At 45.6% G+C, this 21356-nt stretch overlaps 1 protein-coding gene across 4 annotated transcripts in view; it reads left to right on the forward strand.

Annotated features, from left to right (window-relative positions):
- Positions 1–21356, forward strand: part of PLEKHA7 (pleckstrin homology domain containing A7) — a 244206-nt gene that overhangs the window by 119551 nt on the left and 103299 nt on the right. For all 4 annotated transcript variants that reach the window (XM_066365237.1, XM_066365245.1, XM_066365252.1 and 1 more), the window contains one exon: positions 21246–21329. In XM_066365237.1, the coding sequence (XP_066221334.1) occupies positions 21246–21329 (84 nt within the window). The remainder of the gene's footprint in view (positions 1–21245; positions 21330–21356) is intronic.

Raw genomic sequence — 21356 nt, forward strand, 5'->3', positions numbered from 1 at the left:
CTTTTTACACAGGGGGCCAGTTCACTGTCCCTCAGACCGTTGGAGGGCCGGACTATAAAAAAAACTATGAACAAATCCCTATGCACACTGCACATATCTTATTTTAAAGTAAAAAAAACAAAATGGGAACAAATACAATATTTAAAATAAAGAACAAGTAAATTTAAATCAACAAACTGACCAGTATTTCAATGGGAACTATGGGCCTGCTTTTGGCTAATGAGATGGTCATTGTCCGGTTCCATATTTGTCACTGCTAGCCGTAACAAGTGATATGACGCGCTTCTGGAGCTGTGATGTGTGCGTCCCGCATCAGGGGAAGTAGTACTGTACGTGAGCAACTATGCGCTTTGTGGCGCCGCCACATACAGTGCTCCTCTCACTGACCACCAATGAAAGAGGTGCCCCTTCCGGAAGTGCGGTGTGGGGGGGGGCGGATAAATGGCCTCAGGGGACCGCATGTGGCCTGCTGTCTGTAGTTTGGGGACCCCTGCCCTAAGCTTTCCCAGGGAGGATATTTAGCATGAGAAGGGGCAGAAGGACAGCAGAATGTTGGGGACCCTCATATATCTTGTTTGATCTCGAGAGCTGGGGAACATTGTAGAAGCCTAGGACTGTCTTACAGGGAAGGGGAACAAGCTCTGCAAGAGCAAGTGACTTTTCCCAGTTGTTCTTTTAATCAGTTTTGGCAAATTCGGTCCCTGGGCCAGCCAGTGCCCAGATGAGGCTGGGGGAAGGCGAATTCTGTCTCATTCAGTTGAGCGCTCCTTAATGTCTTGCTTTGTGACCAGTAGGACCAAATGTCTCAGTGACAGGGCCGTTGCCATCACTGCCTCAATTTGGGTTTAGAAAGTCTTTGTGCCTTAGTAAGGAGTTGTCTCCCAATCTGCTTTTTTCTCCTGCAATGGCAGATTTTTTCCTTGGCGCCCTCTGTGTTCTTGGTTCACTGATTAATAGACACTTGAGGAATTGCAGGGAGGCATTTTACATGCATCAGATACCATCACCAGCAGAGAAAGTGATTCACTGAGCTCTCTACCCTCTGCCTCCCTCCCCACCGACACTGTTTGACATTGGGGAATTGAGTCTGGATCAGGAAAAGTGCAGTTTAAATGTGTGATTCAGAGTCGGTGACTGGGGCTGTATCCAAAGTAGGGGGTGCTCGGAGAGGTGGATGGTGAGAAGTCAAGGAGGCTGTGCAGTTCTATTTCCTTTACTTTCTTCAAAGGTGAGAGTCATTCTGGGGTAAAGATAACCCTCAAGTTCTCGGTTCTAACCTTCAGGCTTCCAGCAAGTACCCACACCAGGGAGCTGGGACTTCCAGACAAGAGTGTAGAAGGCTGGTGGTTTCTTTTCAGAACACAAAACTCTAGTGAGAATGGCTCCTTCTACAAAGCCCTTACCCTATACCAAAGTTTTCTTCTTGCCTTGGAAATAATAAGGAGCTAGTTTTGCCCTTTTGTTTTCACAGAGAATATCTCAACCTTTGTCTCCAATTCTGTAGTCAAACGACATAGGTTTGATTCTTGGCTCTGCCCCTACCAAGTTGTGTAATCTTGCACAAACCCCATGATTTTTCGCATCCTCAGCTTTCTCATCTATGAAATGGAGATAATAGAACGTAACTCCTAGGATTATAATAAGGCAGGAGATAATGCCTACAGAGTGCCTGGAATATGATATGATTTGCTCACTGAAGTTACGGACATCTCTTTTATCTTATGTGGTTGGTTCTTTATCCCTGACCCCTCCTCCCCACATACATTTTTACTGTCTGCAGGAGTCTGGCACACTGGCATGGTGGGCAGTCTGTTTAGGGATGTGAAGAGCTAGCAGCTTTTCTTTAAGGAGAAGGGACCTCCATAAGGACAGCTACCTTATTGTTCACTTCCTTGATGCCAGGCACCATTGAGAAGTCTTTCACAAAGCCCACACTGGCCGTGTGGGGCTGTAATTGGAACCCAGTCCTGGCTCCAAACCCATACTCCTCCACTGACTCTGCTGCCTTTCCCGGCTTCATCTCCTCTCCTGTCCTGCTTTGCCCCACACCCAACCAAAAAGAAGAATGAAAGAAATACTAGACTGAAACCAGACAAGTTTGCCAGGGTATTCCGTCTGGGCTCCATAGTTTGCTCACCGGAAGGTCTGGGTATTCAAGGTTCTCTGGGTCAGGCACCTTCTTCCTGATGTGCTCCTCAACCTGGGGCTCCCTTCCTGAGTGGGCATCAGTAGGAAATTGAGAAGGAAATGGGGCTGGGCGGCGGTTTCCGAAATCATTCCATTTCGCCCTTTTCTAGAAGTGAAATAGGCAGAGAGAGCCCCTCCCTGACCGGATGTCCTCTCCCATCCCAGCACTGAGGTGGGATGGTCCCCTGTCCCCAGGTCATGGAGGCATGGTGGGCCAGTGCCCCTGTGCGGCTGGCTTTGTTAATACCGTTGCTAGAAGACCCTCGGAAGAGCAGTTGGGAAACTGGTGGCCTTAGGAGGGAGGGCCTGAGTGAGTTGTGAGAAAGCAGCCCGGGGGGTGGCAGGTGCCACAACAGGACAGCATGTGGCGGTGGGAGCGGCTGCAGCGGGAGGCTCCTCCCACTGGAATGTGGCTAGACTGCTTTACCTCTTACACCCCACTGACAGCTTTATCTTTCCCAAACAAAGCCCCTGTGCTTTAATTCCTCACGGCTGTCCCCTGGGCGCTGGCACAGCCAGCCCTCAGATCTGTGCGCTGATACTTTACAGCACAGCCCCGGTTTATGGAGTAAAGTGCTAAATGTCAAGATTTATGTGGGTCATTCTACACTGCACACCTGTGAGTGAGCTCACACAGCCGACTTTGTGCCTGTTCTTGCTTTCCTTCTTCCATTACCGCTCTGACCTCCAGGCAGCCTGGGAAAAGTTACTAGCTGGGTCCCCCTGGTGGTTTGTACTGGGGGGTGTCCCCCTCTTCCCTGTCACCACTTTCTCAGCTCGACTGGTGTGGAGGTGACACAGAGAAAGTGAACCTAGTACAGCAGTACCCAGTGTCAGGGCTGGGAGGCTCCCTGTGCTCATCATCTCCAACCTTTTCCCATTTGACAGATGAGAATACTGAGGCCCAGAGAGGGCAAGTCAAGTGTTTGCTTCCCAGTTGCTAGGCATTTTTAGTTACCTTGACCAGATTAAATTCCTGAAGTATGGTACAGAGGAGACATGATGATGGCAGGAAAAGAGTTTGGCTTCTGGACTTGGATTCCAATGGGAATCAAACATCCTTCTGAAATGCACGGCCTTGGACAAATGACTTAACCCCTCTTAACCACAGTTCCCTAAGACAATAATAATACCTTGCACTGTTGGAGTGACTGTTTGCATCTCAAGCAGTTACTCGCAATGGCAGGTGTTCAGGAAATGGGGACCATTACTTTTAATATAGTTCCAGTGGTTTGTTAATGGATTGTCAACGTAAGAAACTTCCAAACCTGTAAGAATTTTTTTATGAGTTTATTTGAGCCAAACTGTTGACAACTGCCAAGAAGCAAAGCCTCAAATGTATTGAGAAAATGCTCCTGAAAATGGCGGTCTTACCATTTATTTTATACCTTAGAATCAAAGGGGAAGAGGTAAGAGGGTTACATGAAATTGATTGGTGATAGAAGGAAAGGGGAGAAAACCAAAGAGGAGGAATCTCTGGGGTTGAATAAAAAGTAAAAATGAATACACCAAAACTTCTTTTACATAGACATAATAAGATAGATAACGGTTAATTAACATGATAATAATAATAATGAAGGGGTTTGTTGATCTTTGCTCTGGTGGGATGCCTGCCCTGAGGTAGCAGAAAAAGAAATTTGCCCTTATATTTCAAAGGTATGTTATCAGGTACATTATTGTAGATGCAAAAGACAACACAGACTCAATTAAGGTAAGCATGGACCTTTGTTAGAGAAAAATATCTCCCTACCCATCACGAACTGCTTGTAGTTAGAAAGTTTTAATTTCAGACATCCTGTGTGGTTACTTTAGGTCCCTGAGTTTGCAGGGCCACCATGCAGGCCTCCTTTGAGCTTGTCAGGTTCAGTAAGTGTCCCTTTTTCTGTCCACAGGATACTGGCTGCACTGGACTATTAAAGTTGTGTTGCTAAGAGGAAAAGCTTGACAGGGTATTGTCAATCTCAGTGTAAACTTCCTGTGAGAAGGGCTTAAAGATCTAACCCAGCCTCCACTATGCGGCTGTGGCCACCTGCTCTTGCAGCCAGGTTCCTGGGATTGGGCATAGGTTTTAAGTCTTAGCTCTGTAGAAGGCCTTGTTTTATTGTTTTCTCACCAAAATATCTCCTAATGCTCAGGATCTCCTCTTCTACCCATGTATTTCAGAAATCTCTTGACTCATGTAGCTGCTAAATGCTGTGTTTCATGGCGTAATAGAATCACAGCACTGGAGAGGAGCATAGGTCATCCTGGCAGATCTTGGGCTTGGGGTTTGTGTTCTTTAGCAACATCTTGCCAAATGATTTTCTGGCCTGAGCTTGAAAACTTCCACCAACAGGAGGCAGTCAGCCAATCTGATGTTCAGAGGCCACTCTGACTGTGACATTTGTTGACACATAATTCTCTGAAAAATATCTCCTAGTGACTTCACCCTCCAAATCTAGTAATACCATCTTGGACCGCAGGGAACAAATCAAATTACTTTTCCTCTTGGTAACCCTTTCGAAACGATGACAACGGTCATGTGCCCTGAGTCTTCCCAGGCCATAAAACTCCAGTTTCCTGAGGTTTTGATGCATTAGTGCCCTTCACAGCCATGGCTGTCTCTCCCTGACACACTCTAGCTTTCTACTCAGGCCTGTGGGCATGGTGTCCAGAAGTGAACACAATATCTGGGTGGGGTCTGATCAGTTCAAAAGAGAACTTTCTTTTTGCCTCCCTTGTTTTGTTATACTGCTATTAAGCGAGTCTCAAGGTCCTACTGGCTTTGTGACAGCTTTTTTACACTTTTGACTAGTTGGGTTTGTAATGAGTCCATGCCACTAAACTAATACAGATTCTGTATTATTTCCTAGAGCTGCCATAGCAAGTTACCACAAATCACGTGGTTTAAACCAACAAAAACTTACCCTCTCACAGTTCTGGAGGCCAGAAGTCGGAAATCAAAGTGTTGGCAGGGTTGGTTCCTTCTGAAGGATCTGAGGGAGAGTCCATCCCATCATTCTCTTTGTCTCTGGTAGTTTCTGCCAATTCCTGGTCTTCCTTGTTGTGTAGCTGCACCTCTCCAGCCTCTGCCTCTGTCTTCATTGGCCTTCTCCCCCGTGCGTGGTGTATATGCCACTTGAAACCAAACCAACAGCCCTGGATTTATGTACATGGTGTTTTGACTGGACAAAACAATTCCCAGCTCTAAAATGTATTTCTCATGTTTGTTGGTGGAAATTAGTCACGGAAAAATGGATTTTGTTTAAGGCAGGAAATTAATTTTAAAACAACATATGATTTTTTTCATAATTCTTGTTTTTAGGAACCAGCATTAGTTTATGGTTAGTAATAACTATGGCCTTGAGTAATTCTCTAACCTTTCTAGACCTTAGTTTCCTCATCTGTCAAACAAAGAGATTGGATGAGGTGAGCTCTGTGTCATTTTCAGCTCTAAAACTCTTTAATACTCTGGTTTCTGGAAAGTAAGCATTATTACCCTTTACGATAAAAGGTTTCAAATTGATAGAAGATCTTGAGTTGGCTTAATAAACTGATTGAGAATTTATAGCTCTTGACTAAGAAGACAGATCATCATTCAGGAATCTGAAAATCTGAAAACCTCTGTCCTTTTGTTCACCTTTGACAGGATACAGAGACTATGTCCCCTTCCTTCTTCTTAATTACTCAGGTAGTGTAAGACACTGGGATTGGCGTCTAGTTGGCTCTCAAATATTTGTTACATGAATGAATGAATGCACTATGTAACATATCATTGTTGGGAGCAAGTAATACAATATCATTCAGTTCTGATCATCTAGTTTAAAGATTCCTCCAGAATACCTAGCAGAAGCAATTATTTTTTAAAAGATGTTTGCAATGGTTCGAAGTTGCTTTCTGGAGCAGTTTCCTTATCTGTGATGTGGGTGGCTGTCGAGCCGGGTTCCAGAGCCTGGGCTCTAAACACCACAATGCTTGGGTAGTTTTCGGGTTGGGGTGGGAGGTGTGGGATCTTGTCCCAGGCAGCAAGCACCTGGCCAGATGCCTCTCTGTTGTAGGAGTCCCTGCTTGCTGTACTTGGTCCCTGTGGGAGTCCATCTGGTACCTGTCTGCCTGTGGATTCTTCCGGGACAGCACAGTTGGTGTCGCTCTGTGGGAGAACCCTTGTGCTGGCTGTGTAGGCGCTCACCTCCTCAGGAGAGCAGTCAGGGAAGGCTAAGGGTGAGTCTACTTCTATTGTTGGGAAGAGTCTTCTAATATATTTTTTTATGAAAAGAAAACATTTTGGCCTATTTTTGCCATCTTTTAGTTCTTACTCTTATGCAAGAAATCTTTTCTTTAGGGTAGGTCTCCTTCTTAAAAGGAAGTTATTTTCTAGAGTCAGTAGTGTCAGTACAAGGAAGGGGTTGCAAACTCAGATGCCTGTACAGGCTAAGCAATTAACGAAAAAGCAGCCTATGTTTATACGCTCCAGTTTTTTTTTTTTGAAATATTCAGGTTACTCCATTTATCTTTTGTCTTCTTAATTCTGGTTGAGATAAGGATACAAATAAATTTCTCTTCTGGGAAGAAAATTAGAGCTTAAACCAGGCGGAGGTGCAGTGGATAGAGCATCAGGACCCAGGTTCAAAACCCCGAGGTCACCGACTTGAGCGCGGGCTCACCAGTTTGAGCATGGGGTCACTGGCTTGAGCGTGAGATCATAGACACAACCCCCATGATCACTGGCTTGAGCCCAAACATCGCTGGCTAGAAGCCCAATGTCGCTGGCTTGAGCCCAAAGGTCGTTGGCTTGAAGTCCAAGGTCGCTGGCTTGAGCCCAAGGTCGCTGGCTTGAGCCCAAGGTTCCTGTCCTGAGCAAGGGGTCACTTGCTCTGCTGTAGTCTCCCAGTCAAGGCACATATGAGAAAGCAATCAATGAACAACTAAGGAGCCACAACGAAGAATTGATGCTTCTCATCTTTCTCTCTTCCTGTCTGTCTGTCCCTCTCTCTGTCTCTGTCTCTGTCTCTGTCACACACACAAAAAAAGAAAATTAGAAATGCAGGTGTGATAAATAACACTAGGCACACACCCTCACCATTGGGAAAAAGTAGGGAGTGGTGGGGACTGAGGGGAACTGAAGGGACCATTCCACCTCTTATGGGGCCCAGTGTTCCACAGTTTTTGTTTTTCCAAGATGAGCTGGATTTTTATATAAAGTTTTTCTATTTTTAAACTTTGGCACAATTTAAAAAATTCTATATGGTTCAAATAAAACTCATTTTGGGGAACAATTTTTTTTTCAGTTCTTCACTTTGAAACCTGATACGTGTTGGTGCAGATTAGTACATGGAATAGGCTGCCCGGTCATCCCCCTCTGTGGGTTGGTCTGGTGTGGGCGTCCTAGCAGAGCTGTGTGTGGAGGGGGCTACTGTGTTTATCCTTGCATGTAGATGTGGAAGAACTCAAGATATGTAAAGTAAAAAGGAAGTTATAGAATAATAGGTACAATAACATGTATAGTTTTGCCAGACCTGTGGTGGCACAGTGGCTAGAGTGTCGATCTGGAATGCTGAGGTCACTGGTTTGAAACCCTGGGCTTGTCTTGGAAAGGTGCATGCAGGAAGCAACTTCCCACTCTTCCCCCCTGCCTTCTCTCTCTCTCTCGCCTCCCTCTAAAATCAATAAGTAAAATCTTAAAAGAAATAATACGTATAGTTTTATTTATTTACGTAAATATTTTTCAAAAAGATGTATATATAAAATTTTCATAAAGGCAAAAAGAAAAAATACCCAAAGGATATACAGGAAATTGTTCAAGTGTTGCCTCTGAGATTGCCACTGAATTGGAGGCAAGAAAGGGAACCTCTGCCTTTTCAGTTTATACCCTTCTATATCATGTAGCACTTAATTTTTGCAAGGAAGAATGAAAAGAATTGTTGGGAAGTGTTGCCACCTGCAGAGAGTAAGCCTTCAGTGTGGAGAGTGTTGAGGAAGTTAAAAAGCAGCATGGCCTGGAGTGACTAGGAAAGACTACTGGGAAGAGAAGGGGCCTTGAAGGTTGGGGAGGATTCATTAGGGACAGGGACAGCTGGAGCCCAAGCCCCAGAGGTGGGGAAGACAGGGGGACTTGGGGACTGGTGAATAGTTAAATATGACAGGAGCCAAGGGGATAGGGATGAGGAGAGAGATAAGGAGGCTGTGGGAGCCACAGAGAGTGTGTAACAGAAAACGTTGGAATGGGGGCTGTGTTCCAGCGACAACAGGGAAGAGGAAGTTTGGAGGTGGGGCCACAGGGTGGGAGCCTCTCACGTGGCCTCTTCTGGCTCCCAGGAAGCTGTCACTGATTCCTGTTAGGGAGTTCCTTGATGAACAGGGTTATGATACACCTGATGAATAAGTGCTTGGCAGTTTCTGTTCCTCCACTCCCAGGAGTGGGGCTTTGGAAGTTTGCCCACCTCTGCTGGTACTCCATGTGGTTTCAGCCTCTGAAGCCATGAGCATGTCTCCTCAGACATTTTGGAGGTTCTGTTGAGCCCCTGGCCATCGACTGAAGTGTAGCTGCAGAGAACAAGCCCACACTTTGGAGCCAGGCAGATCTGGGCGTGAATTCTGACCCCGCCACTAACTGGTTATGTGGCCTTGTGAAGGCACTCAGCTCCTTGGGGCCTTGATATCCTCGTTTGCAAATGAGGATAATATGATATACCTTCTAGGGTTGTTGTACTTAACAGATTGATACTTAACAAACAAGTATGCCTTGCTTTACTTCGCTATTGTGACACCTTCTCTGATTTGTAGTTATGTATATTTATATCATGGGTTTGGCGAAAGAGCAGGTTTACCGTTGTTCGTATAGGAAATAATACAATAATTAATAAATCATAATGCAAGAATAAACTCTGTGTTTTGTGTACTCACAACTATAAGCGACTTTTGTCCACCCATTTATTTATGTTTAATACATAAAATGTATATTTATTTATATCTATATATGACCATATCAGTCTATTGGATTGTAAGTTCCTATTTAGTGGGATAATTATGTTCTAAATATTATTTTACCCCAAGCATTCAGAGTGTTAAGCACCTGGTAGGGCTGAGTAAATGTTGTATGAATGGAGTTTGTGTTCTCAAACCTACTCCATTCTTTACGGCAGTTGACTTGTGATTGAGTAGGATGTGTCTGTAGGCAAGGGCATATCTCTCTCCTCTGTGGTTAAAACAGTTTTGTTAGACTGACATGTCAGGATAGCTTGTGAGTCATTCATTCTTATTTTACTCTGGTAGATCTACATTTTGTGGTACTTGATGTTTATACACTTTGGGAGGCTTTCTTTTAAAATACGTAAATTACAGAAAGGATGTCTACACATCACAAGGACCCTTCCCAGGGCCTTGAAAGGGTCTTCTGAAAATAAGGGGCTCTGGAGCTTGCACTTGACTAGTTTCACAGTAAATCATGTCAGCATTTAGAGATTTATAGACTATATACTACAGGCAGTAGTAGGAATTAGGAAGGATGTAGAGATTTCTAAAAGGGAAAAAATGTTGGTAATGGATACAGGTTTTAGTAAAACTGTCATCCCAAGTAACTCAGAATGAAATCTGCGTATTTTTTTCATTCAACATACATTTATTGAGCACCTACTATGTGCCAGATACTATGTAGGCACTGGAATGTAGCTATGGTAACAGAAGTCCTTGTCCCATAGAGCTTAGACTTCTCTCTCTCTCTCTCTCTCTCATGACAGAGAGAATGACAGATAGGAAAAGACATACAGAGAGGGAGAGAGATGAGGGGCATCAATTCTTCGTTACGGCTCCTTAGTTGTTCATTTATTGCTTTCTTATATGTGCCTTGACTGGGGAGCTACAGCAGAGCAAGTGACCCCTTGCTCAAGCCACTGACCTTGGGCTTCAAGCCAGAAACCTTGGGCTTCAAGCCAGCGACCTTGGGCTTTAAGCCAGTAACCTTTTGCCTCAAGCCAGCAACCATGGGGTCATGTCTATATCCCACGCTCAAGCCAGAGACCCTGCACTCAAGCTGGTGAGCCCGCACTCAAGCTGGCGACCTTGGGGCTTTGAACCTGGGTCCTCTGTGTCCCAGTCTGATGCTCTATCCACTGTGCCACTGCCTGGTTAGGCAGAGCTTAGATTTCTTGTGGACACCTATGTTGTGACTGCATCTAGACATTGGTTGCAAAGAGCCACAGTGTTGATCTGAGGCTGTGGTGATAAAGCTACAGGCAGTAGAGGCACTTTGGTTCCTTAGCTTCCCTTTCTGACCCCTCTTGCTTTCTTCTTTCTAGGCCTTTTCTGGGAGTGAGAACCACATGATTAAATCGATGCTAATTGGATGTTTGCCATCCTGAGCAGTGATGAAAGAATCATAGTTTGTTATGGGGTGTGTGTGTGTGTGTGTGTGTGTATGGGGGCTTCTACCTGCTCAACCCCTTCCTGGCCCTGACCGTATGAAGAACAGGTTTTTCCCATTCTCTGAAAGTAGAGCTTTCCTATGAGATCTTTCGTGAGCTGAAATGGTGTAAAGTGAAGAAATAATTACCATTAATTTATGTGGAAAATTTTTTGAGTGTTCCCAGACACCCACAAATAACTTATCAAATCATACCAAATAACACATAAAACCTAAAATAAACACTAAGGGATAGTGCAAGCAGTAATGCACAGTATAAGTCAAGATAAAGTGCAGATGCTCACAGACACAGTTCGAAACCATGAAACCATGGCAGCTTGATGCTGAATGTGTTTCCCCGGGAAGGAGCTCGGCATTGCCACGCTCAGCGCGGGGTGTGCTGCCTCTGTAACAGCTCGCTGCACAACAAATGCTGAACGCTATTTTTGCTTTTCACCTTTTTTCTTAGAAGTGAAAATCCTCTCTGGGTTTCTTGCTGTTAGCAAAAGCAGGTGCTAATGTAGTTCTTTCATAAAAGCAAGAGGTGTAACTCAAACTTTCAAAAAGCGGGGGGATACCCATAGAGATAGAGGAACTGTCATTTCTCCCTCAAAGGCTCGGCGTTGGGCTGATTTCAGGCGCAGCGTGGCAGAACAGAACTGACTAACTCATTCTGACTCTAGAGCTCCTGAGAGTCGGGGGTGTTTCTTATGTCCTGTATCTAGAGGGCTAGCCAACGCCACAGTCTCAGAGAACAGAAGAATGGAGGCCTGGCGCAGTGGACAGAGCGTCGGACTGGGATGCGGAGGACCCAGGTTTGAGACCCCGAGGTCTCCAGCTTGAGTGCGGGCTCATCTGGTTTGAGCAAAGCTCACCAACTTGAGCCCAAGGTCACTGGCTCAAGCAAGGGGTCATTCGATCTCCTATAGCCCCCTGGTCAAGGCACATATGAGAAATCAATCAATGAACAACTAAGGAACCACAACGAAGAATTGATGTTTCTCATCTTTCTCCTTTCCTGTCTGTCTGTCCCTATCTGTCCCTCTTTCTGACTCTGTCTATGCCACAAAATAAATAAGTTAAAAAAACAAAAAGAAAGAAAGAATGGAGGCTTGGAGACACAAAGTGCCTGCCTCGCTGTTCACTGCCAGCCAGTGCTCTGCATGGACACAGAGGGCTGGTGACTCAGAGCAGAACGATGTTCCTGCATTGTTGCCAGATTGTGTGCATCATGGGTGGGAGGAAATAGAATGAATGAGTAGGAGCAAGCACTGCTGGATTTGTAACACCTTGGAAGGCAGCTGCTTCAGAACTGAAACTGAGAGCAAGCAGGTGGGCTGGGAGCCTCCGCTTTACCTCTGCAGCTGGACGCACCTCCCTCCCCCATGTCTGACCTGAACTGGGGTTTCCATAAGGCCGACATGAAGCTCAAGGAAAGAGTGAGCGTGACTGCTGCCTTTCTCAGCGGGAACAGGAGGGCAGGTTAGTCCTGTACTGCTTTCATAAGGATACAGTTGCTGCGATGTAGTCTGATTCATGAAAACCAAGTAATGACTGAGTGAAAGGGAGTTTTCAATGGTTTGGTTGGGAGTGCCTACAGTTAAAAAACAAAATCTGATTTGATTGGCAATAAATAGGACAAAAGTATTATTAGGTACACCTCCCTGAGGTCATTACAAAAAATATTCTGTTGGCAAGTGACATTAGGGAGGCCAGCTGTTCTGCCTGATTCCTTTGTGTTTTCCATTATGGATGGTGGTGTTACATTTTAGTCTGTGGCTCTGGCAGTAGACTGAGATGAAGCTCAGCGTCCTAAGATGTTATAGCTAGAAGATCCCTGGTCCAGCCTTCTCGTTTTACACTTAAGGAACCTGACTTGTTGAAGAGCATTAAACAGAAGCCAAAACTAAGTGTTCTCTGAAGTCAAAAATGTTTCCTGTGCAGTTTTTAAAACTCTAGTGTGTGTCCCTAGCTGAGCGCCATCTGCTGGAAGGCTTTTCTGCCTGGGCTGCGCTTTCTGTACCATGAGGCTCAACCCAGTGAGGACAGAAGTGTGGCTGAAGGAAGGCGCCTCTTGATCTTAAACGACTGTGCCTGGCAGGCGAGTTCTTTAAATAGAAGTTTGCACAGGACGCTGGGTGTTGTACCTTATCTCAAAAGGAAGAAAATGTGTTTTTGAGCTGCTGTTCTGTGGCAGGCCAATAATACTGGAATTTACAACATGGACAAAGACTAAACAGCTCAATGATTAGAGTGGAGTTTTAGAGCTAGCAAAAGAAAAACCTAACAGGCACCGAAGTGTGAGTGACTGCTGACGGCCAGACGCATTATCAGCACTCTTCCTAACTGTCTTGTCAGGTTGCAGCAGTCTTCCCTTTTTACAGATACACCAACTCTCAGAAACACCAACTCTCAGGAAGATCACTGACTCATTCCAGGTCGTGCTCAGCCAGTATATGACAGAGCAGCGATTTGAACTCCAGTCTGGGTGGTGGTGGTGGTGGTGGGGGGGGGGGGGGTTCAGGCTCTGCAGGCTCTCTGTGGGCTCTCCACATGGACAGATGAGGAAACCAAGACCCAGAAAAGTTGTGCCCCGCCCCGGAGGAGCTGGAACTGGTTCAGTAGTAACAAAGCTGGTACCTTGGCTCCTATTATGTTGCTTCCCTGCCACCTTTTTACAAAGAGAATTAGGGAAGGGGAAGCTATCTAGGTTTGATTTCCTCATTCTATCAAGAGTTTGACTTTAATCTTTTCATGATTATTGAGGTCCTGTGAAGCCAAAATTAAAACCTCCTATTAACCAAGTAGCAATCCTAAGTCCTGGAGCCCCGTGTGGGAACCCGGGAAACAGATGGGTTTGCAGCGTAGATTACTGCGTTAGAAGAGGTGATGATGAAATGAGTTGGCCGTGGAGTGCATATGAGAGCATCTGGAGAGTTTATGAAACACAGAGCTTTCCCAATCATGCAGGATAACTTCAGTCTGATGAATTCAGAGTTTGTAAAGGACAGACTTCCCTCATTTCAAGATATGAGAGCTTTTAAGTTCGCTCCGTTAATTCTGTGACTCTTACACCCAGCTCCGTCAATGCCAGGCTCTGTCCGTCTTGGCAGCTCTGGGCGAAGGAGAACAGCTACTGACCATCCCTCGGGTTGGGTGGGTCTGAGGTTTGGCTGGGTTGCAGCATCTCTGTCTAGTTGTGTCTGTGATAGTCAGGTGTGGTGGGGGTGGGGAAGGCTGGGGGAGTCTCTCATCAGGCCTGTGGGCCCTTGCCTCACCCACTCTCCCCGGGAACCTTTGATATGCCGGGCTGCTGACATCAGAAAATGAGATGGGCTTTGCGCAGCCGCTCCCTGAAGGTGATGTGTGTTTGTGCCCAGGCTGTTGAGATAAAGGAGTTCAAGTGCCTGCACTGTGAATGTTACTGTTCTGTGCTGCAGAAGGTAGAGAAGAAGTAAGTGACTGCTCCCAGCCCTGGAGGCATTTAGGATCTTACTGGAGATAGGGGAGGGGTGAGGAGAACAAACGCACATGAAATAAGTAGAGAGAGTATATAATCAGTCACCAAATTGTAGGTTTCACACCAAAGCTCTTCCAGTTCAGAAAAGGAGATAAGGTAATGTTTGTATTATCTTCCTATATGTTTTTAATCACTCAGTAATTTCCTCTCTGGTGTTTGCATTCCATTCTTTGATTTTCTCTGAGCATATTAACTTTCCCTTGCAGGGTGGTGTTGGGATATTGCTGGCGAGGGCTAATTTCTCCAAATTGTATGGTAACATATAGTAGTTGGGAGAGGGCCAAGGATGAAGTGTTCTTGGCATGTTGGTGTCTCATTCTTCCTTCCTCTGGCAGTAAGAACAGAGCCACTGCCTTCTGTGGTTTATGACCCTTTAGGTTCTTGTCTCTTATCTGAGTTCAGACTTCTATAGGGTTAGCGAGTCCATCTGGAGGCATGGCCTCACCTTAAGGTGATGTCTCCTTAGTCATTTCTCATTCATTCATTCATTCATTCATCATTCAGCAGATACAACAGCACTACACACTGTTATAGGCTGATAATAACAGTGAAGAGACAGTCAAGTCCTTGCTCTCTTGGAATACACACATTAGTCAGGGAGAATGATAACAAACATACAAGTAAGGAAAATAACAGTAGTAATTACAATAGGGTGATGTGCTGGGAAGTGACTGGGAGCCTACTCCAGTGGGTGGTTGGGAGGAAGGGCTTTGAGATGGTGAGGATTCCACTGAGGTCGGGGTGACAAGGAACCAGTCATGAGAGTGGGGGACAGAGCATCCAGGCTGAAAGGACAGCTGGTACAGAGGCTGCTAAGTAGGTAAGAGCTTGCTGTTCAAGGAGCAGAAAGGAGGCCACTGTGACTGGAATAGGGTGGGAAAGGAGAGTGGTACAAGAGGAGGAGGAGCTAGGGGGTCAAGTCCCTTAGGATCTTCTAAGCCAAGGTAAGGAGAGTGGAGTGATGCCGTTAATGGAAATAAGGAAGCCTGGAGGAGGCGTTCAGGTCTGATGGGAGTGCGGGGAGGAGGCTCCTTCTATTTTTGCCCTGCTGAAATTTGGATGCCAGTTATCATTACCATAGTTAAGGCGCAGTCAGATTTAGCAAATGTTAATTGAATACCTTCTGTGTGCCAGGCATTGTGCAAGGCTCTTTAATGTATGCTCCTCATTTTATCCTCACAACAACCTCATGGAAAGATAGTGTTATTCTTTATTTGCAAATGGAAGAACTGAGGCTCAGAGAGATGAGGCGGCTTGTTCCAGTTTGAACCCAGATCTTGTGACCCCAAGGCTCTGGGCTGACTGAGCACAGGGAAGATATTGAAAGAGGCTGGTTAGTATTGTGTTTCCACTTGGAGAGAATATGGGCACCATCTGTTGGGCCATCAAGGCCCGATTCCCATGCTTCTGGAAGAAGGGCCTGCCAGAGTTAACTCCCATGTGCAGTGAGCCGTTGAAAATCTTGACATTTTCAAAATAGTGTGAGCTCCAAAGACTGCTTTGGTAAGATTCTCAGCCCCCTTAGGAAACGCCACACGAACGACGTTGACACTTTGCACTAAGCGAGCAGCTCTGTAAAAGTGTTAGTAAATGAGACGAAAGGAGCTGGAGAAGTGTTGAGGGAACGTGGAAAACTGTTTCCGTTCTCGGGTGCCGTCTCTGGACTCGGCAGCCCGAATGGAAACTGAGGAAGATGGCAAGGCAGTTGGTCGTGTTCTTGGGGTTTCAGTTACCAATTTTGGGACCTACAAGCATATTAGGTTACCCAGAATCCTTGGTTTTCTGGAGACACTGGGATTTGGAACAAAGATAGTAAATGCCTTAACTGGCCTGGAGGTAGTGCTGAGAGTAGCATTAGGCCTGCAGGGTGATTCTTAGAATATTCTGGGAGCCTCACTGAGTAGCCCGGAGGTCCAGGGTGGCACAGGCTGCCGAGCATACCAATGAGAAGATCCCCCGCAGAATCCCTCCCTAGGCTTTGAGGTCGGATCCTTTTCTTACATTTTAAGCTGTTTCTTCTTTTTATAACATGGGCCAGAGTAGAGCGGATGATGACAGAGCAGCCTTGTCACACTCTCAGCATGCCGATACCAACCACCACTGGCAGGAAACCAGGGTTATCAGGGTGCTCTGACCTCTACTCTTGAGCACTGTTCACATAACAACAGGACTTCTTGCCAGGCAAAAAAAAAAAATTGCCATGCTAAGTAATTGGAACCTTTATGTTTAACCAGCCAGAGTCACTGCTTATGTTATTATAATATAGTCAAAATCTAGATGCATGGAAAATTAATCTTGCAAAAATCTTGCAAGAAACTGCAGGGCCCGTTTACATTTGGGCTCGTCCTGTCTGTGATCATAGGTGGGTTCTTCCTTACGTTGAACTCGGGTCGGTCTCCACTTCTCCCTGGTACTTACTCTGTTCTCTTATCAAGACTCTTGTGTTTGCTGTTAGACTTCTTTGTGGCCTAACCCAATTCCTCCCCACCCGGGGCCTGTGAGGACGTGCTTATTTACATGGACGTTACCTGTGGCCCGCCTCCACAGGGATCGTCCTTCCCTGCCACCATCCATCCACGCTCCCTGCTCCTCTCCCGGGCCAGACGGGCTGCTGTTCAGCATGGAGGGGCTGTGCCTGGGAGGAAGAGCGGGGTCGGAAAATGAAGACTAGGTGGTGTTCCACCTCATTTGCCAAGCTACCCTCTCAGTAGCCTAAAGAGAAGCAGAGGCCCTGGTCTGGAGACGCGAGTTTCTGTGCTGCCTTGAAACCAGCCCCCTGGCTCCCTGCCAGCCGGGCCATCTCCATCACTGCCAAGGAGCAAGGTGGCAATTCAGGTTTAAGAACAGGTATTTCGGGGAATTTGTCTGTGCCTGCTGAATGTGTCTTGAGATAGTATATGAGGTTCTTCATGGGTTTTAGGAAATCAGGAAATGGGCGGGCTGGGGGATTTGGGGCTCAGAGGTGGGGAGACAGTAGGAAAAGTCAGAGGACCTGGCAGTCTTCAAATGGGTGTAGGGACCCGCATTCAGCAGCCGGCCGTGGCTTGGTAAGGGTGAGCCTGGACTAGTGGTAGGAGATAGAGGGTGGTGGTGTGCAGGAATGCAGGAGTCAACTGCTGTTGCAGGCAAGTCATCTAATCTTTCCGGGCCTCACTGGTGTGATGAAACACAGCTGCCCTGCTGGGTATCTGCGAAGAGTCAATGGAATAAAATAGCCCAAGGACCTAACTCTTCTTCCTTTGCTTAAGGAAAAAAAAAAAAAGCTTTGCCATTCTCGAGTTGGGTGAGTTTGATCAGAAGGGATCAAATGTTAAGACCACAGTGTTCCTGCCTGACCAGGCGGTCGTGCAGTGGATAGAGCGTTGGACTGGGATGCAGAGGACCCAGGTTTGAGACCCCGAAGTCACCAGCTTGAGCGCGGGCTCATCTGGTTTGAGCAAAGCTCACCAGCTTGGACCCAAGATCGCTGGCTCAAGCAAGGGATTACTCGGTCTGCTGTAGTCCCACGGTCAAGGCACATATGAGAAAGCAATCAGTGAACAACTAAGGTGTCACAATGAAAAACTAATGATTGATGCTTGTCATATCTCTCCGTTCCTGTCTGTCTGTCCCTACCTGTCCCTCTCTCTGACTCTCTGTCTCTGGAGAAAAAAAAAAGACCGCAGTGTCCAGAGGCTTTACTTTGGTGTATCTCTTTTCTCAATATATGAGTCTTTCCCCCTTTAAATTTAGTGTTCCACTAACATCTCATAACCCAAATCCTCAGTTTTCTAATGTGTAACATGGGGATAAAACTACCTTCCCTGCCTAACTCAGTGGGTACGTAGGAGGTCGAATGTGATGATGAACAGGACCACACTTAAAACTCCATGTAAATGCAGGAAAGGATGGTGATGATACTCTGGTTGATAACATTTTTTGGCAAAAAGGGCTGCATTCAGATTAGGGAAGAGAGGTTGGGAGCTGCTTCTAGGTTTGATGAAATGGCAGATGTACTTTTGTCCACTTTTAAAAACTATCTTCTGATGTTACAGTGTCAAATTTATCTTAGTGCCCACACTGTCCAGCTCAGGATTTACTTACCCAAGATTCTGGTACTACTTCAGTTGGTACAAGTTGGGTGTGGGGAGCCCAGGAGTCGCTATTAAGGTTGTGCGGTATATGAAGCAGTTGCTGGATGCTGCTCCAAGCACATAGAAGACATGCTTTCTGCCTGATTCCCCCAGCTGACCTTGTGATAGGACACTGGTGTTGTCAGTCAGACTTTGTCCTTGGGTGTAAGGGGACGGGGTGAAGGGGGAGGGGAGAACGAGGGAGTAGCAGTGGATGGTGCTGTTTTCCTGATGCCTTGTCTTTAGGGAGTTTTATCACAGCCAGGAAGCTGCCAGCCCCATAGACTCCTAACGGAAGGAGACTGCAGGTTATCATGCATAGAGCATCACATTTAGAAATAGAAGACCTGGATTCATGTTCCCGTCTTATCACTGATTGACAAAGTTATCTTGAACCTCTCTGAGCCATTTCATCATTCATTAGATGGGATTGACAATATTAATAGCTAAAATGTCTAAGAAAAAGGCTTTTTGAACTGGAGAACCTTTGAGAAGTGATAATGGACAGTGGTGGTGTTGCTTTATTGTTATTCCCATTATGACCAGAGTATTTTTCCCCCTGCAAGTGGAATTGAGGTAGGCTTAGATTATAGTTTGCATTTTCAAATTTCCTAGTAAAGGAAGTGACTTTCTAAAAGGAGCTGGGTGTTAATAAAGCCTAACCTTTGAACATGGTGCAAGGATTTCTGAAACAGGTGTTAAAGGAGTCTGCTTCCCATTCTAATCTAGATGCTCATATCTTAACTCTGATTCTGGGGGAAGATGGGGGTGCTGCCTGCCTGATGAGGTCATTGGATTCCAAGGGCTTTCCTGGAACCAGGAGCTGGGAGTCCGAGGCTGGTGGTGGTTGGGGGGGTTTGGGGCGGTTGGGAGGGCGCTGCGGTGGTGCGGAGCTGCAGAGTTGCGGGACCAGGGAGCAGCCTGGCTCTGCCTGCTTCACATTTGGCTTATTAGGATTCAGGCTGCTCTAACCTCAGTGCCAGCTTAGCCTAGACACCAGAACACAGGCTCCAGGGCAGAGTATGAATAACTTTGCAGACCTAGAGATTTTTTTCTTTATAAACCTTCATGCTGTGGACATTTAAATCTACTAATCTCCGGGGTGGCTCAGTGCTCAGTTTGGAGATGGGGCTAATATTTTAACACTACCAAACTGAGATGATATATTGATACTGTTTTTTGTTTGTTTGTTTTTTGTTTTTTTACAGAGACAGAGAGAGGGATAGACAGGGACAGAGAGACAGGAACAGAGAGATGAGAAGCATCAATCATTAGTTTTTCGTTGCACATTGCGACACCTTAGTTGTTCATTGATTGCTTTCTCATATGTGCCTTGACCGTGGGCCTTCAGCAGACCGAATAACCCCTTGCTCGAGCCAGCGACCTTGCATCCAAGCTGGCGAGCTTTTTGCTCAAGCCAGATGAGCCCGCGCTCAAACTGGCAACCTCGGGGTCTCGAACCTGGGTCTTCCGCATCCCAGTCTGACGCTCTATCCACTGAACCACCGCCTGGTCAGGCTTGATACTGTTTTTAAACATCTGTGTTAGGAGACTTAAGAAATGTCCATGCCCTGGTCATTTCACCTCTGGAACTTTAACCCAAGGAAAGAATTTGAATTGCAGAAAAAGCCTAAGTATATTTATTATAATAGTGGGAAGGGGAGGGGGCACCTAAAATGTCCAGCATTAGAAGAATGGTAAATCCTAGCTGAGTAGCTCAGTTGGTTAGTGTCATCCAATACACCCAGGTTGAGGGTTCGATCCCAGGTCAGGGCACATACAAGAATCAACCAGTGAATGCATAAATAAGTGGAATAATGAATTGATATTTCTCTCTCCGTTCTTCTCTAAAATCAATGAAAAAAAAATGAAGTAAAAGAATGTTCATCTTCCTAGAATGTTAGCACCATAGGGTAAGGACTGTCTTTTTTTTTTTACCTCTGGAACTTTAGCTCCAGAACCTAAAGCAGTGCCTAGCGCACGGGTGATCAGCACATAGTTTTTGAACAGTTGATTATATGAAAAAAGAAATTACACGATGAGACTGTTACTCAGCTATTTCAAATGCAGAAGTCTTAATGACATAGGACATTTCCTGTGTCAACAGAATGTGATAAAAAAGGAGGTATGATTTCTAAAATACAGTAAAATCACAGCTTTTTTTTTTTTTTAAATAGAAAGGGGAGGAAAAGCTGGTAAGTAGAATATACCCAGGATATCTCTAGATGGTGAGATAATCAGTGACCTTTTTTTCTGTCCATATTTTCTAAAATTTCCCAAATGACTCTGATTTTGTGATTGGGGAAAACATTTTAAAAACAAATCATATTCTTTTAAAAAGAAGGAGGTTAGGCTTATTCAGGGAGCAAACCAGCAGCCTCCAGAGCCGGCTCCTCCTTCCTTTCAAAGAACCAGGCAGCCTTTTGTGAACACACAAAACACCTACACACTCTGGTTGTGCCTGTCCGCTTGGTGTGGAAGCTGATCCCTCTTGACTTCAAAAGAGTGATAGAAACTCTCCAGGGTTGAAATTGTGCAGGTCATGTTGCAGAGACATGCCCATACATTTATATCCCATCATTGAAGTGAAGACATTTTGTAGCAGGGAGAAGAATTTTAAGAAGATAGATTTATGTTTTTTCTGGGTGTGTGGTTAATTCTTAGAATTCTTTCCCTGGTTCATGGGTTTTGGAAGCTGTTGAAAGCGCCGTCTGCTTTCCTTCATTCTTGTTTTGGCTCGTGCCATCTTAAAGTAACTTTTTGCTAAGCCGCTCAGTTTATTGGAGTCAGTGCTTCATGGAATGTCTCTCTAAGAGGCAGTGTTCTCTTGGAGCCAAGATTTCCCTAGAATTAAAACCCTGCATCTTAGGTGGCCTTTGGCACCTGAGCTGAAAGTGCTTGGCTTTTGAATACAGCTGGGTTGTCACTTTCTCACCCAAGGGGAATCTGTGACGATCAGGGGTCCTCAGACAGCGCCTGACCTGTTGTGTCTGTAGTCCTTTTCATTCATATGACTTTTCCTTCATTATCTCTCTTTCTTTCTCTCTAGCCACAACCAGCAGACCACAGCGTTCAGGCATCCTGTGAGTGGGCAGTTTTCTCCAGAAAACAGTGAATTTATTCTTCAAGAAGAGTAAGTACTTTTATGTATTCTCCTTTT

This window comes from Saccopteryx leptura, chromosome 1, assembly GCF_036850995.1.
Source record: "Saccopteryx leptura isolate mSacLep1 chromosome 1, mSacLep1_pri_phased_curated, whole genome shotgun sequence".
In the NCBI taxonomy this organism is placed as follows: domain Eukaryota; kingdom Metazoa; phylum Chordata; class Mammalia; order Chiroptera; family Emballonuridae; genus Saccopteryx; species Saccopteryx leptura.